The sequence below is a fragment of the Simochromis diagramma genome, unplaced genomic scaffold (assembly GCF_900408965.1).
Source record: "Simochromis diagramma unplaced genomic scaffold, fSimDia1.1 OVJJ01000361.1, whole genome shotgun sequence".
Classification (NCBI taxonomy): domain Eukaryota; kingdom Metazoa; phylum Chordata; class Actinopteri; order Cichliformes; family Cichlidae; genus Simochromis; species Simochromis diagramma.
The window spans coordinates 11,602,506-11,617,437 of record NW_024386860.1 but is presented as its reverse complement, the minus strand read 5'-3'; the positions used below and the strand labels follow the sequence as shown (position 1 = coordinate 11,617,437).

Below are 14,932 nucleotides of genomic sequence, written 5' to 3'. Positions count from 1 at the left end.
GCTGTTGTGTTTAGTTATATTAACTGATAATAAAATAATAGAAATATCAATAAGGATCCAAGTCATCATTGTGCATAAAATGAAAGTGTAGGTTGATTTCCCAAGAGGAGAGCGAAACAAGTACACATGCTCAATTTTTTCTCTCCTTAGCTGCCACATTATGTAACAAAAGTCACATTTAAATCCAAGTATCTCTTATTGCTGAAGAATGAGTTTGCAAAGACTTACTGTTGGTAGCATGACTGCTTTCACCACTGGAGTAAATGGTATAAATTACAAATCTTAACAAATCTAATCCTATTTAATGTTGTTTTTTTGTTTGTGAAACCCCACACTCCCTGCTATTTCTGTATATTTGTTGTGTGTGTATGTGTGTGTGGGAATGTGTACCAGTATACTGCTGACTGCTGACCACGGTTTTAGTCCAAACCCAGCAGGTCTAATCAGCAGGTGGAGGAAACAGATGGTTCAGGCATATGATTCAGCCATGACGTGTAACTCTAAGCCACCCTCTGCATTAATAAGCCATGTATATTTTGGTTGTTGTTTAGTGTAATGTATAGCTCGACCTCAGCCACTGATTGGTCAAGTTAACTTTGTATCTCACATATATTTCTTCAGGATGTGGTGACATTATCAGCCAGTCTGCTGATGGTCAGTGGTCCATCTATGAGCCTCAGGTCCACTCAGGGATTCCCAACAGCACAGGGCTGTGTCAGCATGACGCGGGTGCTCCTTTGCAGCAAATAACAGTTGTTGAAGCTGAGCAAGGAGATGTATTCCAGCATTTCATGGGTTGTCAGTGCTGTGGAGGTCCAGGGATGGAAACCCAGAGATGTGTTTATAGACAGAGGGAACAAGATGTTTTGGGTCACTGCTCATCAGGATCTCCATTTATCTACTGTGGAGGTGAGATTACACCTAGTTTCTAGGGTCTTTTCCTTAATGATATCCTTTCCCTTTACCTTAGCAATTGTGATATTCAATGTACTGAACTAAGATGTTCCATCGGAGTGTTTAAAGCTGAGATTGCTGTTGTCATTCAGCCAACACACACGTATATTTATGCAGGCATCCATTTGAGACATATCAAAATGTTCTTGTATTTGATTTAAGCAGTGAGGAGGAACGTGATCATTGGAGTGGAGGTTGTAGAGGAGGTTGCAGTTGAAGACACTCTGGAAGTAATGTAAGTATTTAAGAATTATTATATCATATACCAAAATCATTACAGCAAATAAAGTAACTGTTTAAATATTATTTTGCACAACTAACACTTGTACACCTCATAACCTTTTTTTGTCTAACACATAAATACACCGCAGTTCGTACAAACATACTACATATGGTTGAAAAAGTTTTTTGCTTGTGTATCTCTTCCCAGAACAGAGGATATTTATGCAGATGATCTGCTGGATCCAGATACATCACAAGAAAACCAGCTGTACCCCACATGAAGCCGGAGTGCCTTTCAGTGTTTCTCAGTTTCACTGTACGCTCTGTAAATAAAATTTAATTCACAGTCAAACGACAAATTTAAATGAAATGCAGTTGTATGTATTATGAAGACGCAGGGCTGAAAAGCCTACCTGGTGTTAACATGTCTCCAAAGCTTAGGGAGTCAATGCCACTCTTCTAAGAAATGCCATCATTTGGTGTTATATGATGATAGTAAAAAATCCAATAGAAGATGTCCCATAGGTGTTGATTTGGGTTAAAATTTCATCACTTTTCACCACTCACATCATATGACCGAAGTAATTCTTATGTTTATTAAACTGTACAGTGACAGAATGACACCTCACACCCAATTAAAGTCCTACAAAGCACTAACCTGTTACAACGATCACCAATGGGACAGAAATATTATATCATACCATAGAAATGAGCACTTGGAGAACAATTTTCTATCAGTGTGAATTGAGTATACTCAAGGGGACAAGAAGAATCAAACTATGCTGCACAGTTCTAAAATCCACTGCGTTATGACTGTATGGTTTAGAGTTATGTATTTATCAGATATGTTTGTATTCTATATGAGTCCTTGTCTTTGATACTTATGTATACAAATAAAAAAGTTACAACTAATTTCTGAATTGCTATTATTTTTTATAATATAATATAATATAATATAATATAATATAATATAATATAATATAATATAATATAATATAATATAATATAGCAACTATTGGACTTCAACTACCAGCATGCATCGCTATTGTTCTTCCGTCATCACTGTGCGCAGGATATTCCGCTCTCCAGTACAGTGAACGATCCTTGTGATGATTTCAAGGGAAAATCTTTGTTCATTTTGATATAAAAACCCATCATGTCGGATTCATTACCGCCGCTAACTCTACAGGACCGCATGGAGCGTCTTCAGGAGCTGACGGAATTTACTGAAAAGTGCAAAAAACAGATAAACGACATATTTGAAACGCTGGGATGGTCGCTAGACTACAAGAACTCCAACCAGGTAGCTAGCGTTTGTTTGGCTAATGTTAGCATTTATTGTTCAGTCAAAACAGCAGAAAACCTTCTCGGAATGTTTTGTTTTCCGTAGCAGCAATAGAGCAGCATCAGATTTAAGCGTTTAACTAAGTTTGAGTCCAGAGAGATTTGCTTAAGTGACTATAATGGAGTTTTTCTCTGCTGCCTAAGCTAAGCTAAGTTTGGGGCGTTTTCGGTGAGTTTCTAATATTTTTTTCTGAAGTCACTCAAGCTTGGTGGTAGATTTGCTGGTTGCTCTCGCCCAATTGGCACTTTTATTTGCTGTAATGTGGTTCTATTTTGGCTTTTTTTAGTGGTCTACGTCTGATGTAATTAAAAAAAAAAAACTATAATTAATATGTCATGTGTCTTCTAATAGTGTTTTTATGCTTGCATCTTATAATATTTACCGGATTTTTTTTAAGGCCGCTTTTCTTTTCCTGAGTTTTTTATTATTTTTTTTTTTTAATGTGCTCTTCTCAAAAGTTTCAACGAGGATGCTTTTGAAGCTACACTTTGGTTTAAATGTCTTTGTTTACATGAAATAGTACAAGTTTTCCTTCTTTTGATTACCACATATACATTTGTATCTTCTTGGCGATCATTTTCTGGTACTGAAGATTCAAAATAGTGACATTTCAAGTCATAATTCCCGCTCTGAGCAGCATTTGTCAAAGACTGAAAGGAAAAACTCCCTTTGAACTTTACATTAGGAAGATTTCTTGAACAGCATTCAATAGAACTTGGCAAGGAAAGAAGGACATACAAAAACAACGGCAAAACGCAAAGTACGGGAGAGAGCAGACAAAAGTTAATGACATCTAAATCCAATTTTTACAAAGACATTTAATTCTCAGTTTGAATTAGACCTATTTTAACGAGTTTTGCTATGGGGTTAATTTGTGGTGCTAGTTGTTACATCATAGGAAAATATGCTTATTATTAGCTTTCATACATATTTACACAATTCAGATTGTATTGAATTCTGGCCATGAGGTTGTTTAGTCCTTATAAAACAGTTTTAATAAACACTGCAGAAAAAAACCTTTCAGAAGGTAATTGTGTTACAGCAATGGTATGTTAATAATGCTTCTGTGTAATTCATACCTGATGTTAATTTAAATTCATTATTTGCTAATGTAATATGCTTGCATTCTCAGGAACCAATGGAGCAGTGTCCCTATGACCCTCACCACAGGGTCCCGGTCAGGACCATGGAGAAGCACAAAGCCTCCTGCAAGCTAAAAAAGATGGGCTACTCTGCCGAGGAGCAGGTAACACAGTTAGTTACAGATTAATGTGTTGGTGCTGGAATCTGCTGCTGTAACCTGGCAATTGGACCAGAGACAGCAGGGCAAAAGCAGTAAAGTAGACTACAAAAGCTTCTTGTTATTGTGCAACAGACTACTGAAAACCTCCTAACCTCCAGTGTTAATGTAAAGTTGTGTTTAATAATTGAAAGAGCTGTAAAGCTTATCACTACTTTGCAGGCGGAGATGTACGACCCCTCCGTGAGCTATGAGAACACCAGCGTCAGAAGCTTTACAATGGGTAAGTCATCACAGAGGACTTTCTCTGGAAATTATCACCTTTCTTTAGTATAACCAAAGTTCACCCTAGTGAGATTAGATCTTTTTAGAAGACCACCTGTTTTCTTTTGAAGTTTTGCAACTTGTGTTGCTAAAAGAAGGAAGAGATAATTCATTTTTGAAAAAAATGAAATAAAACAATCTGAACAAGAAACACTCAATTTAGTTTTCTTCGTTCTTTTTAAATGTACTTTAAAAAGTTTGTAGTGCAGTAAAAAAAAGATGTATATTGTTATGTGCCCTGTTGAAAGCCATTTTTATCTAGTTAATTATATAAATCATTTTGAATATTACTGTTTTTTTTTATTTCTTGGAAAAAGAACATATGTCGCCTTCATTTCATTGTTTACTAAATGTTCTTTGAACGTTAAGTAATGATGCTTTTGTCTTGGCGCGTAGTGAAACTCATTTGTAGTAGAAAGGAAGGTAAGGATGGAATTTTTCGGTCAGGAATGTTTTAGTAATGTTTTTTCTGTTCTCATTCATCATGCAGACAAAACCACCCAGCATCAGGTGATCCTACAGGCGAGATCTGCTGCACCAATGATGAGGATGGAAGGAGTCTTCTGGCAAGGTAGCGGCTCATTTTATTCTGTGCGTTCTTTTTCTAAGTACAACACACCAACGTACATTTACTAGAAGCAAAGGTACAAAGTTAACTCTGTCATCGCCAACTCATCATTGGTGATGACTCAACCCCGCCACCAGACCTACATTCAGAATCCAGACCTGTTGTTAGATGTTGGAAAAAGGAAAAAAGTTTGTTTTTTTCCCCCCTTTGACATGGTCAGATAGAATGGTTAGGATTAGGGTCATGCCTCTCCAGTGATAAACATGCTTTACAGGGTTATTCTTGAATATTCAGATGTTTAATTTTATACACCAAGAAAAATGCCATTAGTTTTAAAGTCCTCACTAAACTCATTGTAAATTCATTGTTCACTTTTTTGGCTCTCACCCTCACCAAATAGTAACTAGTAATTAGTACTAGTAATTAGTGAAAGAGGAGCTTTTACAATATCAATTTAGGATCGTCACGTCCTTTTCTAGTTTTGCTCCTAACATCCATGTGTTGTTTGTTCTGTTTGCAGCGATTGGGGTGAGTATTAGAGGAGATGGGCTCTAGAGAGGTCTGCCACTGGTTTCATGCCTCATATCCTTTACTGTCATATCCTTTCAAACCACAGGGGTTTGGGTGCGGGAAGCTTATCAGTCACATCTGCATCCTTGAACATACAAATACTTTTCCCTTTATGTGATGGGGAAAGTCCATACATGTAGACTCATCAGTCATATTTAGACTGAATGTTTAAAAATGTTTCTGCTTTCTGTCAAATCTTCATCTAAAAGTATTCCAGTAGAAGGCCACAGTTCCTTACTGATGCTGAGTTATCAGCAGAGCTTGGAAGCTGAAAGGAAACGGAAACTAAACAGCAGCAAAACAAAAAGGAAAACCAGTCGTTGATGTTAGGTAATAACTAGGGACTAAACTTTAAAGTAACTTCTGTCTTTGTTCCTCACCCTAACATTAGAGCTAACAGGTGAATTTCCTCTTATTAGTGCAGCTAGCAAAACAACCAATTACTGTTTATTCCTTGATTTTAACATAAAACTCATTGTTACAGCCGGGGGCAGCACAAACGTGACCCCCTTAAAGCCGATTTTTAGTTAAGTCCCCATGTTTTCCCCTCAGTTATTGGTTCTGTTACTAGTTAGCTAACATAAAATAATGTAAGTCTATTGACTGCAGCCAACCGACCCAATGATGTCATGCTCTGTGCTGGCACAAGATGGCGCTAAACATAAAAATAAAATAAAACTTGAAGCACTTATTTCCTGTCAGTGTTAAAGCTATGTCACTTTTTGAGAACAGGGTCCATGGTGTAAATTCGCCTTTATGATTTTCTACTTTAACACTTAAAACCAAATTACTTTTATGTAGAATCCAATTTTGGCTGAATACAGAGCTACTTTGAGAAGTGACCTTAGGAATAATTAACCATTTGACTTGCATTATGTGGACGTGTTTTTGGTTTTTTTAACCTCATTAATGTCTTAAGAGCAAACAGGTTATTGGCGACTCATCTGGGGTTAGAGTTGGGTTTCCTTTTGGCCACATGCAGAGAAAACTAGAAATTTAGAGAAACTAGAAAGATTGAATTTTTTGTTTTTCAGGATTCCAAACAAGCAAAACTTTAACTTATCCCAAACCTCTGACTCTGAGTGATCAGGTGGCTGTTTTGAGGTTGAAGTCCAGGATTTGAAATTAGATAAATGAACTAAAATCTTGTCAGTTTAGTTTGTGTTTTCTCACTTAGCTTGTAAAACTTGTCTGATCCTTTATCAGGTCAGTACTCCGGTGAGCCGGTCGACGTGCCTCAGAACCACAAGCGAGCCGTGTGTGATCTCACTGTTGCCGACCGATTGGCTCTGTACAATCATGTGGTCGGCGTCATCAATGAACAGAAGGAAGCATCGTCCTCCAACGACGATCTCTACGTAGATTTGGTGTCCAAACTCCAAAAAGGTGAGATTTAACTCTAAGTTTAACTCTACACTTAGAGTTGCTGTAATTTTAGTGAAGGAAAACACTTTTTTTGCCTTTCTCTGGTGCAGTCCACATAAAAATTGTGTGTGTTTTTGTTCAGATGAAGAACAAAATGAACCAAAGACTAAACTGGAGCTGATGGCTGAAATGAGGGACTACAAGAGGCGGCGTCAGTCCTACAGAGCCAAAAATGTTCACATCACCAAGAAATCCTACACTGAGGTAGATGAGTTGATAAAGAACAATAAGTGTTGTCCTGATTCTAATCATTTACTTCATTTATATATAATCCATGATGAAGGTGAAATAACTTTTTCTTTAAATTATGAAGGGTGTTGTGAATCACAAGAACCGCTTTTCCCATCTTTAGTTGGAAATGTCAAAAGTAACAGTACGTTAAAATGGTGAAAACGAAGGACAGCACAGTATAAATGACCAGTGGATTTGGTGAGCCTGATTTGGAAATCCAGTTACTGGAGCTATTATTGAGCTCTTGAGTTTCAACATATAGTGTTCATGAAGCTGGACACGCTTTTTTTTTCTTTTGTTAATTTATATCATTTGACTTCCACAAAGCAGCAAAAGAACAGACTGTCTGATAAATTGTTGAGTAGTTCTTTTCCTCAGAAAACTCTCAGCCTCTGCTCCACTATCAGTTTTTCTGCTACATCACCCTACACAACTCCAATTTGGACAGTTTCTCAAAAGGCACAGAGACAAAACAGGCTTTATCTTGATGGACAAGAGGGCGAAGAATCCAGTTTCGATTCTACTGAGCAAGATGCTGGTCATCTGACTGTTGACTGACTGCCCAGATCTCAACAATACGTGTGTCTGTTTCACACAGGCAGAGAATTTTCGGTGGGAGCAGTATAGTTTTGAAAGACATGTTAGCTTATTCTGTTGAGCAGGGTAAACATTTATGGGAAGCAAGGCAAAGTTTGTTTTATAAGTAGTTTTCTTGTCTTCCTTCTCTCACCATAACCGGTCGCGGCAGATGAGAGCTTGTTTAATGAGGCATTAATAGACATGTTTATTGAAACTCGGGATTTTAACTGCTTTCAGTGTGTTTTTCAATATAATATCTGCACTGATTTTCCAGAGTCTTGGCTCTAATATATTCCCTTCACACTGTAGCAATAACAAGACTGGAAGAAATAAAACGAAACATTTTTGAACATTAAAAACTAAACTGAAATAAGAGAGTCAACTGGAAACTACGGATTTTTTTTTTTTTAAGTCAAAATGAAATAAAAATAGAAACTAATTAGAAAAATGCTAAACTATGATAACTCTGACTGGAATACTAAATAAACTCTGCCTGGGAATCTCCGAACTGAAAATCTGATGCTAAGCTCAGCGTGTCGGTCCTCAGAGAGACCTGTCCTGTTTGAACCAAGGTTAGGAAACAGTAATGTGGTCTCTATGATCGCCCTGCAGGTGATCAGAGAGGTGATCAACGTCCATTCTGAGGAACTTGCCAGACAGTGGAAAGAGGAGGAAGATGAAGAGGAGTCGATGAGAGTGGAACAGTCTTCCCACGGGTACACGAAGCACTCCTCATGATCACTTTTATGCTTCATTGACGATTAAGATATTGCATCAGAGGAGTTTATAGGTTAAAGACAATTTTTTAAAATTGTTTTGTTTTTCAGGCGGCAGGTGGATGAAAGACGCTCGCCATCCTCAGAGTCTCACCACTCCCACAGTAAACGTCACCGCAGCCGGGAGCGAAGCCACGAAAGGGAGAGCAAGAAGAAGAAGAGTAGGAGGGACAGGTGAGAAAGGACTTATCTAAGGGTTGTGGATGTGTATGGGAAGTTCTATCTTCTGTTCTAGCTCTTGTATACCACACACCAATTACAGAAACAACCACATGACATAATTTGCATCATCTTCACAGCTTAATGATTGAAAATATCTTATTTTGTAACACCAAAATGTATTATGCATACTGCAGAGTTAACTTGGACTTTTTGGATCTTCACAGGGATTCCCATTCCCCAGATGACCACCACCACCACCACGATAAAAAGAAGAAAAAGAAGAAGAAGAAAGATGAGAAAGACAGGGAGAAGGAGAAGTGAGAGTGCTGAATCTGCAGTGACTGAAGTCGACTCTGAAGTCGCAGTGTTCACAAGGCGAGACTAAAAATAGGTTTACACACTGACGCATTTTGTAAAAATTTAAACGCAATAAAGTCTTTAAACCGAACATTCACTGGTTGAGTTTTATTTTGCTTCACTGACACCATTTTCAATCAGCACTTCGGCGTTTTACAACACAGCCACATCTTACCTCCCTCTGCCTGATTGGCTGGGTTTTTTTTTTTTTTCTTTTTTAATGATAACTTGGAATCTCAGACAGGAGTGTCTTAACTGTCCTACTTTCACCATAAGTTCAAAGGTTATTTTTTGGCTTTTAGTCTTTGCTGTAAGTTTGGGTGTTTACCTGGAAAGTCATTAAGAAAATGGAGTAAAGGGGGTTTGTGCGGTCTGTTTATAAAAAAACAAAAAACACTGCAAGTAAATGTAGGGTGATCATTTTACAGATATTTAAATTAATAGTCTGATAAAGAGTTCAGACTTTCAGGAAGAACATAAAAACTAAATCTGACTGCTCACTGAAGAATAGTTGCAAAACTATGCACCTGTGATTCTTGTTCCTAGGTTGAAGAATATAAAAATGACCAGTTTATACAACAAATTATTATTATCATTATCATTAATTGTCTCTATAGTCACACAATCTATTTGTGTTGGCATAAATGACATCATTGTTTGAAATTGCAACACAGCAAAACATTCGGTCTTTTGATTTAAGAAATCTTGTTCTGAGGGTAAAATGTGTTCCTCACTAAACTAATTTGAAAAAGTTTCACTGAAGCTTGAAAAATCGTTAAATGATACAGTTTATTTTGAATGTATTTTTTATTTAGCTCATGAGAAGAAATACAAGGCATGATTATGGGTGCAAATTGTGGTCTAGATGATTACAATCCTCAAAACAGTTTTTTTTTTTAAATCAGATGTTAAAACTGTTTTGCAACTCCAGACAGCAGCACATGGAAATGTGATATAGACATTAATGTGAAGACACAAAACCCCAAAATCTATTCATCTTCCTTCTGTCCTGGTTTTTCTCTGTTCATGCTGGATTCTGGATCTGGTATTTCTCACCCTTTTGAGAAGCACAGATAGAGGACGAGAAGAACAAAAAAAGTCAAACAGGATCCCGTCCGTGCTTGGGAACCTGACGGATCCTGGAGAGACGAGAGTACAGGGGAACCGTTGGGGTGATAATAGTGTAAGGGAAACTCCTCAGGGAACGTAAAATCTGGCTGTTTTTGTTCTCATCCATATATCCCCAAAGAATCCTTTAGCAGGTCTGGTCTAGAGGGAATCACTGTGCAGCACCATGGGGGCCTCCTGTGATAAGGTAAGATGAGATTATCATCATATGTGGATTTGGCCCTGCACATTTTGAGGGAACTGTTAAATGTTGTTTATGGTAAAATAATCAGGGGAAGGTTTTAGTTTGTCCTTAGTCCACTGGACAGTCTATAAAGTGCCTCTCAGGCTGTTAGCAAGACCTTAAAATGTTGATATAGGCCTTAAAAATTTCAATATAATTAATTTAACTTCCATATTAAAAATGCAGATCTTCTCTTTTTGTTTGTGTTAGTGTCTAAATCCGCAAAATCTGCAGACAGAATTTATCTAAAAAACTTTTTTGTTGTTGTTTACTGAAGTATAACTTGTGGTAATTTATTTTCATTTTTAAAGTCATTTTGGTGCAATACATCATAAACTAATTCTGTATTCAGCTGTTCAGTAAGTCATCTGTGTGGGAGTCATTTTGCTGAGCAGACATTTCTGATGAATGTTTGTGGGTAATTTTTAGGTTCTGGGGAAGCTTTTTAATTCACAGAGCAGGCTTTGTTTAGATTCTTTGCTGACTTTGGATTTTTCTCTAGAGTTCACAACAAAGCCAAAGGGAAATTTGTACATGGTGTAATGTTTGGCCATGTGACCAAATAGATTTTGCACACATTGGGAATGTTGGAGCAGCCTTTGTTTCTTTATAGCAATCGACAAATATGAACAAAAAAGTTAAATATGAAATGTGAGAGTATTCACTACCTCACAGCCCCAGAGGTCCAACAGGGCAGAGTTAATTGGGTTTGAATTTGCTTGTATGGTCTGTTACAGCTGTTCTCTTGGGTTGTTTAAATTCATGCACAAACTAGCCTCTAATAAAGGTTAACAAGACAACATTTGTCTAGCAGAAATGTGGCAAATGTTCTTGTTAAATTATTGGATAATGAGCTCTTTTTGCTACTTTATTCAGGTCAATATTATATGAATAAATTGTTACTTGAATAAAGAAACAATATAAGAGTGAGGGATTCTTTAACACCAGAGAAGCTGAGCTCATTTGACCTTTTCAAGGTTTGAATCTTCCCAAAATTCTTTTTCAAACAGGTTTGATCTGAGGTTTCAGAAATGATTACAAAAATGTGGTTGTGGTCATTTTTATCCTCCTTTTATCCAGTTCAGTGACCTTGTGTTAAAATCTAATACTCAGCCTTCCAGGTACAGAGCAGGTTTTCCTGTGCTGGTCTGCAGCCTCACAGTGAGGCTTCAGGAATGTCAGATGAGTCTGAGAAGTGCTCAGCAGTCTTCCTCCTGACAAAGAAACCTCAGTCTGTTTAATTCTCAGGCAAACAGCAGCAACTCAAAATCTCAGCAACCTCATTGCAAATAAAGAGTCCTTTACAGTGATTCTCCTTTGTTGGTGTAGCCCACCCAAACACTTCTCTGATCATATTTGATGCATCAAGTTCTGCTCTGAGGTCAGGAGGTTCATCAGTGAAAGCGGTTGCTTCACTTCTGATGTTTTTGATACTTTTCATTGGTTGTCCAACAAGTGGCAGTAAGATCTATGACTGTGAGTTAGAACTTAAAGTAAACTTTTAAATAAAAAAAAGACTTTAAATACAAGAAGGAGTATTTTAAAATCACTTGTGCAAAAATTTTCTTATGCCAGTGCAGCTCTGCTAAAACTGGTTAACATGGTTATTAGTTTTAGTTAATAACCTTTCAACAGAAATTTGAATAAGCTGAAGCCAATGATGGTCCTTTTAGGAAGTCCTTCAAAAAGAGCATTTCAGGAATGCAGCCTAGAGGTGAATGAATGAAAAACCACTGTGAGTCAGGAAAGGCTTCACAGATAACCTGCCTATTATTCATTCAATCAGACTGACCGTGTGGGTTAAATCAATATTTGCACATAGCGTTTACAGTGCTGGAAAAAATAACATGGAAATAAACAAAGACCTTCAGAATTAAGGAGTTTTGTTTTTCTATTAAAAAATTTGTTTGGCTAATACAAAAACTGCCATAGGATTGTATTCTGTCAGTATCCTACCAGTAGTTTACTATGCTACCTCCAGAGGGCAGTATAACACCTGTCACTGGTCTAAGCAGAGCCATAAAACCTGACAGTAATCAGTCACCCGAGCTGAGGCAACAAGACTGAAGACTGGAATTAGAGATGAATTATGCTGAATTTCTGTTGATCAATATACTTAACACTCCCTTTAGGCTGTTTATGCAGCTCATAATTACTTTAAACTTTTTCTTTTTCTGAAATAAAATAAAGTTGGTTGGATCCTATATAAAAGTTTACAATGTAAAAACACTTTACATGATGCACTGAGTAAATGGAAGAAAGAATCTGACTTATCAAGTCCCCTGGAACTAAAAAGCCCCTATAAAGCAGTCAAAATACTCCCAGTGTAAAAAATGAGGTCAAACAAGTCTTTGCTAAGTCAAAGTGGTGCAAAACTACATCAGCATGATTGCAATCTTTTTTTTTTTTCTTTTTTTTTACCTTGTTTGTTTACAGTTTCCCTTCACAGAGAAAGAAGCACTGCTGCAGTCCCTGTAGAATAATTTGTTTGTTTTTAGCCTGTGAAATATGATGGATCACGAGATGGATGAGCTACCTCACTGACAGCTAATTGATACCCTTTTTGTGCATAACATTTAAAAAAAAAATACCAACAAGGGACTCAAGACTAAAAACATGAGGTTCAGCATGGGCACTCTTCAAAGTAGAATAGTTTGCAACAGTCTTTGTGTAGTTAGGGCTTGTCTACGATTTAAAACGGGGACCTATCCCTCAAAGGATCGACCAAAGAGCACCTGCAATGACAGAAATGCAGAAGTCAAACAGACGAGTGATTCTTGCAGTTGTCAGTGGGGGGGATCCGGCGCTTTCTCTGTGAATTTCACATTCCCGTGGCAGAAGGCCAGGTGCTTGCTCAGATGTTGATTTACACATCTGTTGCTGCCACAGAAGTCGCACGCGCTTACGTCATTGTCATCAGACACTCTCACACACAAAATCACAGTTTAGTAACGCAGTGATGCAGCGTGCTTACGGGAAAGTAAGAGTAATCTAATTACTTTTTGTAGTAATCAGATTACAATAACACGTTACTGCCCATCTCTGGTGGTCATTAAATGCACTTAACTGTTTGTGAATACAGGAGCCCCACCCACCTGCCGTTCAAATTCTTAGTGTGCAAGAAGCAGCCAATCAAAAGTTCCATCCATCCATTCGCTTCCGCTTACCCTTTTTCAGGGTCGCGGGGGGCGCTGGAGCCTATCCCAGCTGTCATAGGGCGAGAGGCGGGGTACACCCTGGACAGGTCGCCAGTCTGTCGCAGGCCAATCAAAAGTTAGTTGGTTTAATTATTTAATTAAACCTAATTTAGTTTAATTTAATTAATAGAGTCAAATGGAGGGATTTATTTAAATACAGCTGACAGCACTTGTAGTAGGAACAGTGGGTCAGAAAATAAACTCATCCAGCAGTGACATCTTAGTTTACAGTTTAATATTCATTCAGGTTGTGTGAAATGGTGAATTGTGTTGCATGAGTCTATCTGCTGTATTTGATGTGTACCCTGCAGGCGTCGCTCCTCTCGGGGCTGCTCGTGTTCATGCTGTTTGCCGTCTCTTCTCACTGCCAGGAGGAATTTTCTGGATACCACTCAGGTCAGGGCTTCCTCATGCTGACACTGATTTAACTTTAACCTCAGGTGAAACAATAGCTGTTTAGCCTTGTTTTACTAAAGAACAACAGGTGACAGATAACACAATTATAGAATCCAGCTGAGGAATATTGTAAACTGGTTTCTTCTAGGTAACTAATCGACAGTTAATTATGATAAACACTGCTTAATTATTTTTAAGTAGTAAAACGTACCTTCACAACTCATTAGTAACTTTCTTGTTTAATATCGTAGTCAAGTAAAGGCTTATGTGGAGAAAAAAAGTAACAACTTTAAATGAATTGCATTGTTAGGCGAGCACAAAATTTATCACATATTCATTACAAACTCATATTTATTCAATTATTACCACAAATTATTGTTTGTTTCTTTGTTTTTTCAACAAAAAAAACCCTTCCGATTGTAACTTCACTTCATTCGTAAACTTTAATGCACTGACTCAAATCACAGTTTTGCAAGAGAGGAGAGATGTTTTTGGAAGTTGTTGATCTGTATGTACAGTATGCTGCAATTTTTATCCTCCCACATTTGCTGTAAGTTAAGGGCTCATCAGGGAATTGAACCCGGGATCGTGCACACTCAAAACAGGAATCATACCCCTAAAACGAGTCACATTTCCCCATGTGTCTCATACTGAGTTCTTACCTCATGTATTTTGCATGTCTATTCAGGTGAGGAACACACCTATGAAGAGTCTTCCGCAGTTGACCACTATGACAACTTAGCTGCTCCTCAGCCAGGTGAGATCAGTAACACACTTAGTGTAAACTGTACCAGAGGACACTCTCTGACTGTTTGAAGTCCTCGGGGCTCCAGACCAGGACTGCTGACTGTAACGATGCACCACAAAGTCCAAACAAAACTAAATGTCTTAATATTTCCTTAGAATATCCACCAGAGCCGACTCATAGCTATGATGTGGACCAGATATTCGAGGAGGAGGATTATGACACTTATGGCCCAATCCCCACCCAAATCACCATGATCACTGAGGACACCTTTCCCTACATCACCACCACTGAGTCCCACTATGCCAAAGAGGACACTGAGATCGTGCAGGTGGGACAGCTGTGTGCTTGGAGTGTCAGGGATAGCTCAACAACAATATTAAACTGCAGCAGGAAGAAATGCAGAGAGAGCTTTAAAAAACAACAATGCTCTTTGTTGCTCTCTTTGTTCCAAGCCCCTCAACAATTTCATATCTGCTAAACATAACTA

At 37.9% G+C, this 14,932-nt stretch overlaps 2 protein-coding genes across 2 annotated transcripts in view; both read left to right on the top strand.

Annotated features, from left to right (window-relative positions):
* The first annotated feature begins 2,217 nt into the window (after window positions 1–2,217).
* snrnp48 (small nuclear ribonucleoprotein 48 (U11/U12)) lies at window positions 2,218–8,844 on the top strand. Its single transcript, XM_040030548.1, has 9 exons — window positions 2,218–2,479; window positions 3,654–3,767; window positions 3,984–4,044; window positions 4,576–4,656; window positions 6,430–6,609; window positions 6,731–6,852; window positions 8,071–8,174; window positions 8,286–8,408; window positions 8,621–8,844. Exons 1-9 carry the CDS (start codon window positions 2,333–2,335, stop codon window positions 8,715–8,717), a joined length of 1,029 nt encoding a protein of 342 aa, XP_039886482.1. The 5' UTR covers window positions 2,218–2,332; the 3' UTR covers window positions 8,718–8,844.
* Window positions 8,845–10,047: 1,203 nt separating this feature from the next.
* Window positions 10,048–14,932, top strand: part of zgc:113232 (uncharacterized protein LOC541546 homolog) — a 31,636-nt gene continuing 26,751 nt past the window's right edge. The window contains exons 1-2 of the mRNA XM_040031045.1: window positions 10,048–10,068; window positions 14,492–14,920. Of these exons, the coding sequence (XP_039886979.1) occupies window positions 10,048–10,068; window positions 14,492–14,920 (450 nt within the window). The remainder of the gene's footprint in view (window positions 10,069–14,491; window positions 14,921–14,932) is intronic.

Excerpts from the sequence above, each read along its gene's own strand:
- snrnp48 (XM_040030548.1), top strand. The coding sequence starts at position 2,333 with ATGTCGGATTCATTACCGCCGCTAACTCTACAGGACCGCATGGAGCGT. Across the intron at positions 3,768-3,983 it reads GCTACTCTGCCGAGGAGCAG|GCGGAGATGTACGACCCCTC; the intron begins GTAACACAGTTA and ends ACTACTTTGCAG. Across the intron at positions 6,853-8,070 it reads CCAAGAAATCCTACACTGAG|GTGATCAGAGAGGTGATCAA; the intron begins GTAGATGAGTTG and ends ATCGCCCTGCAG.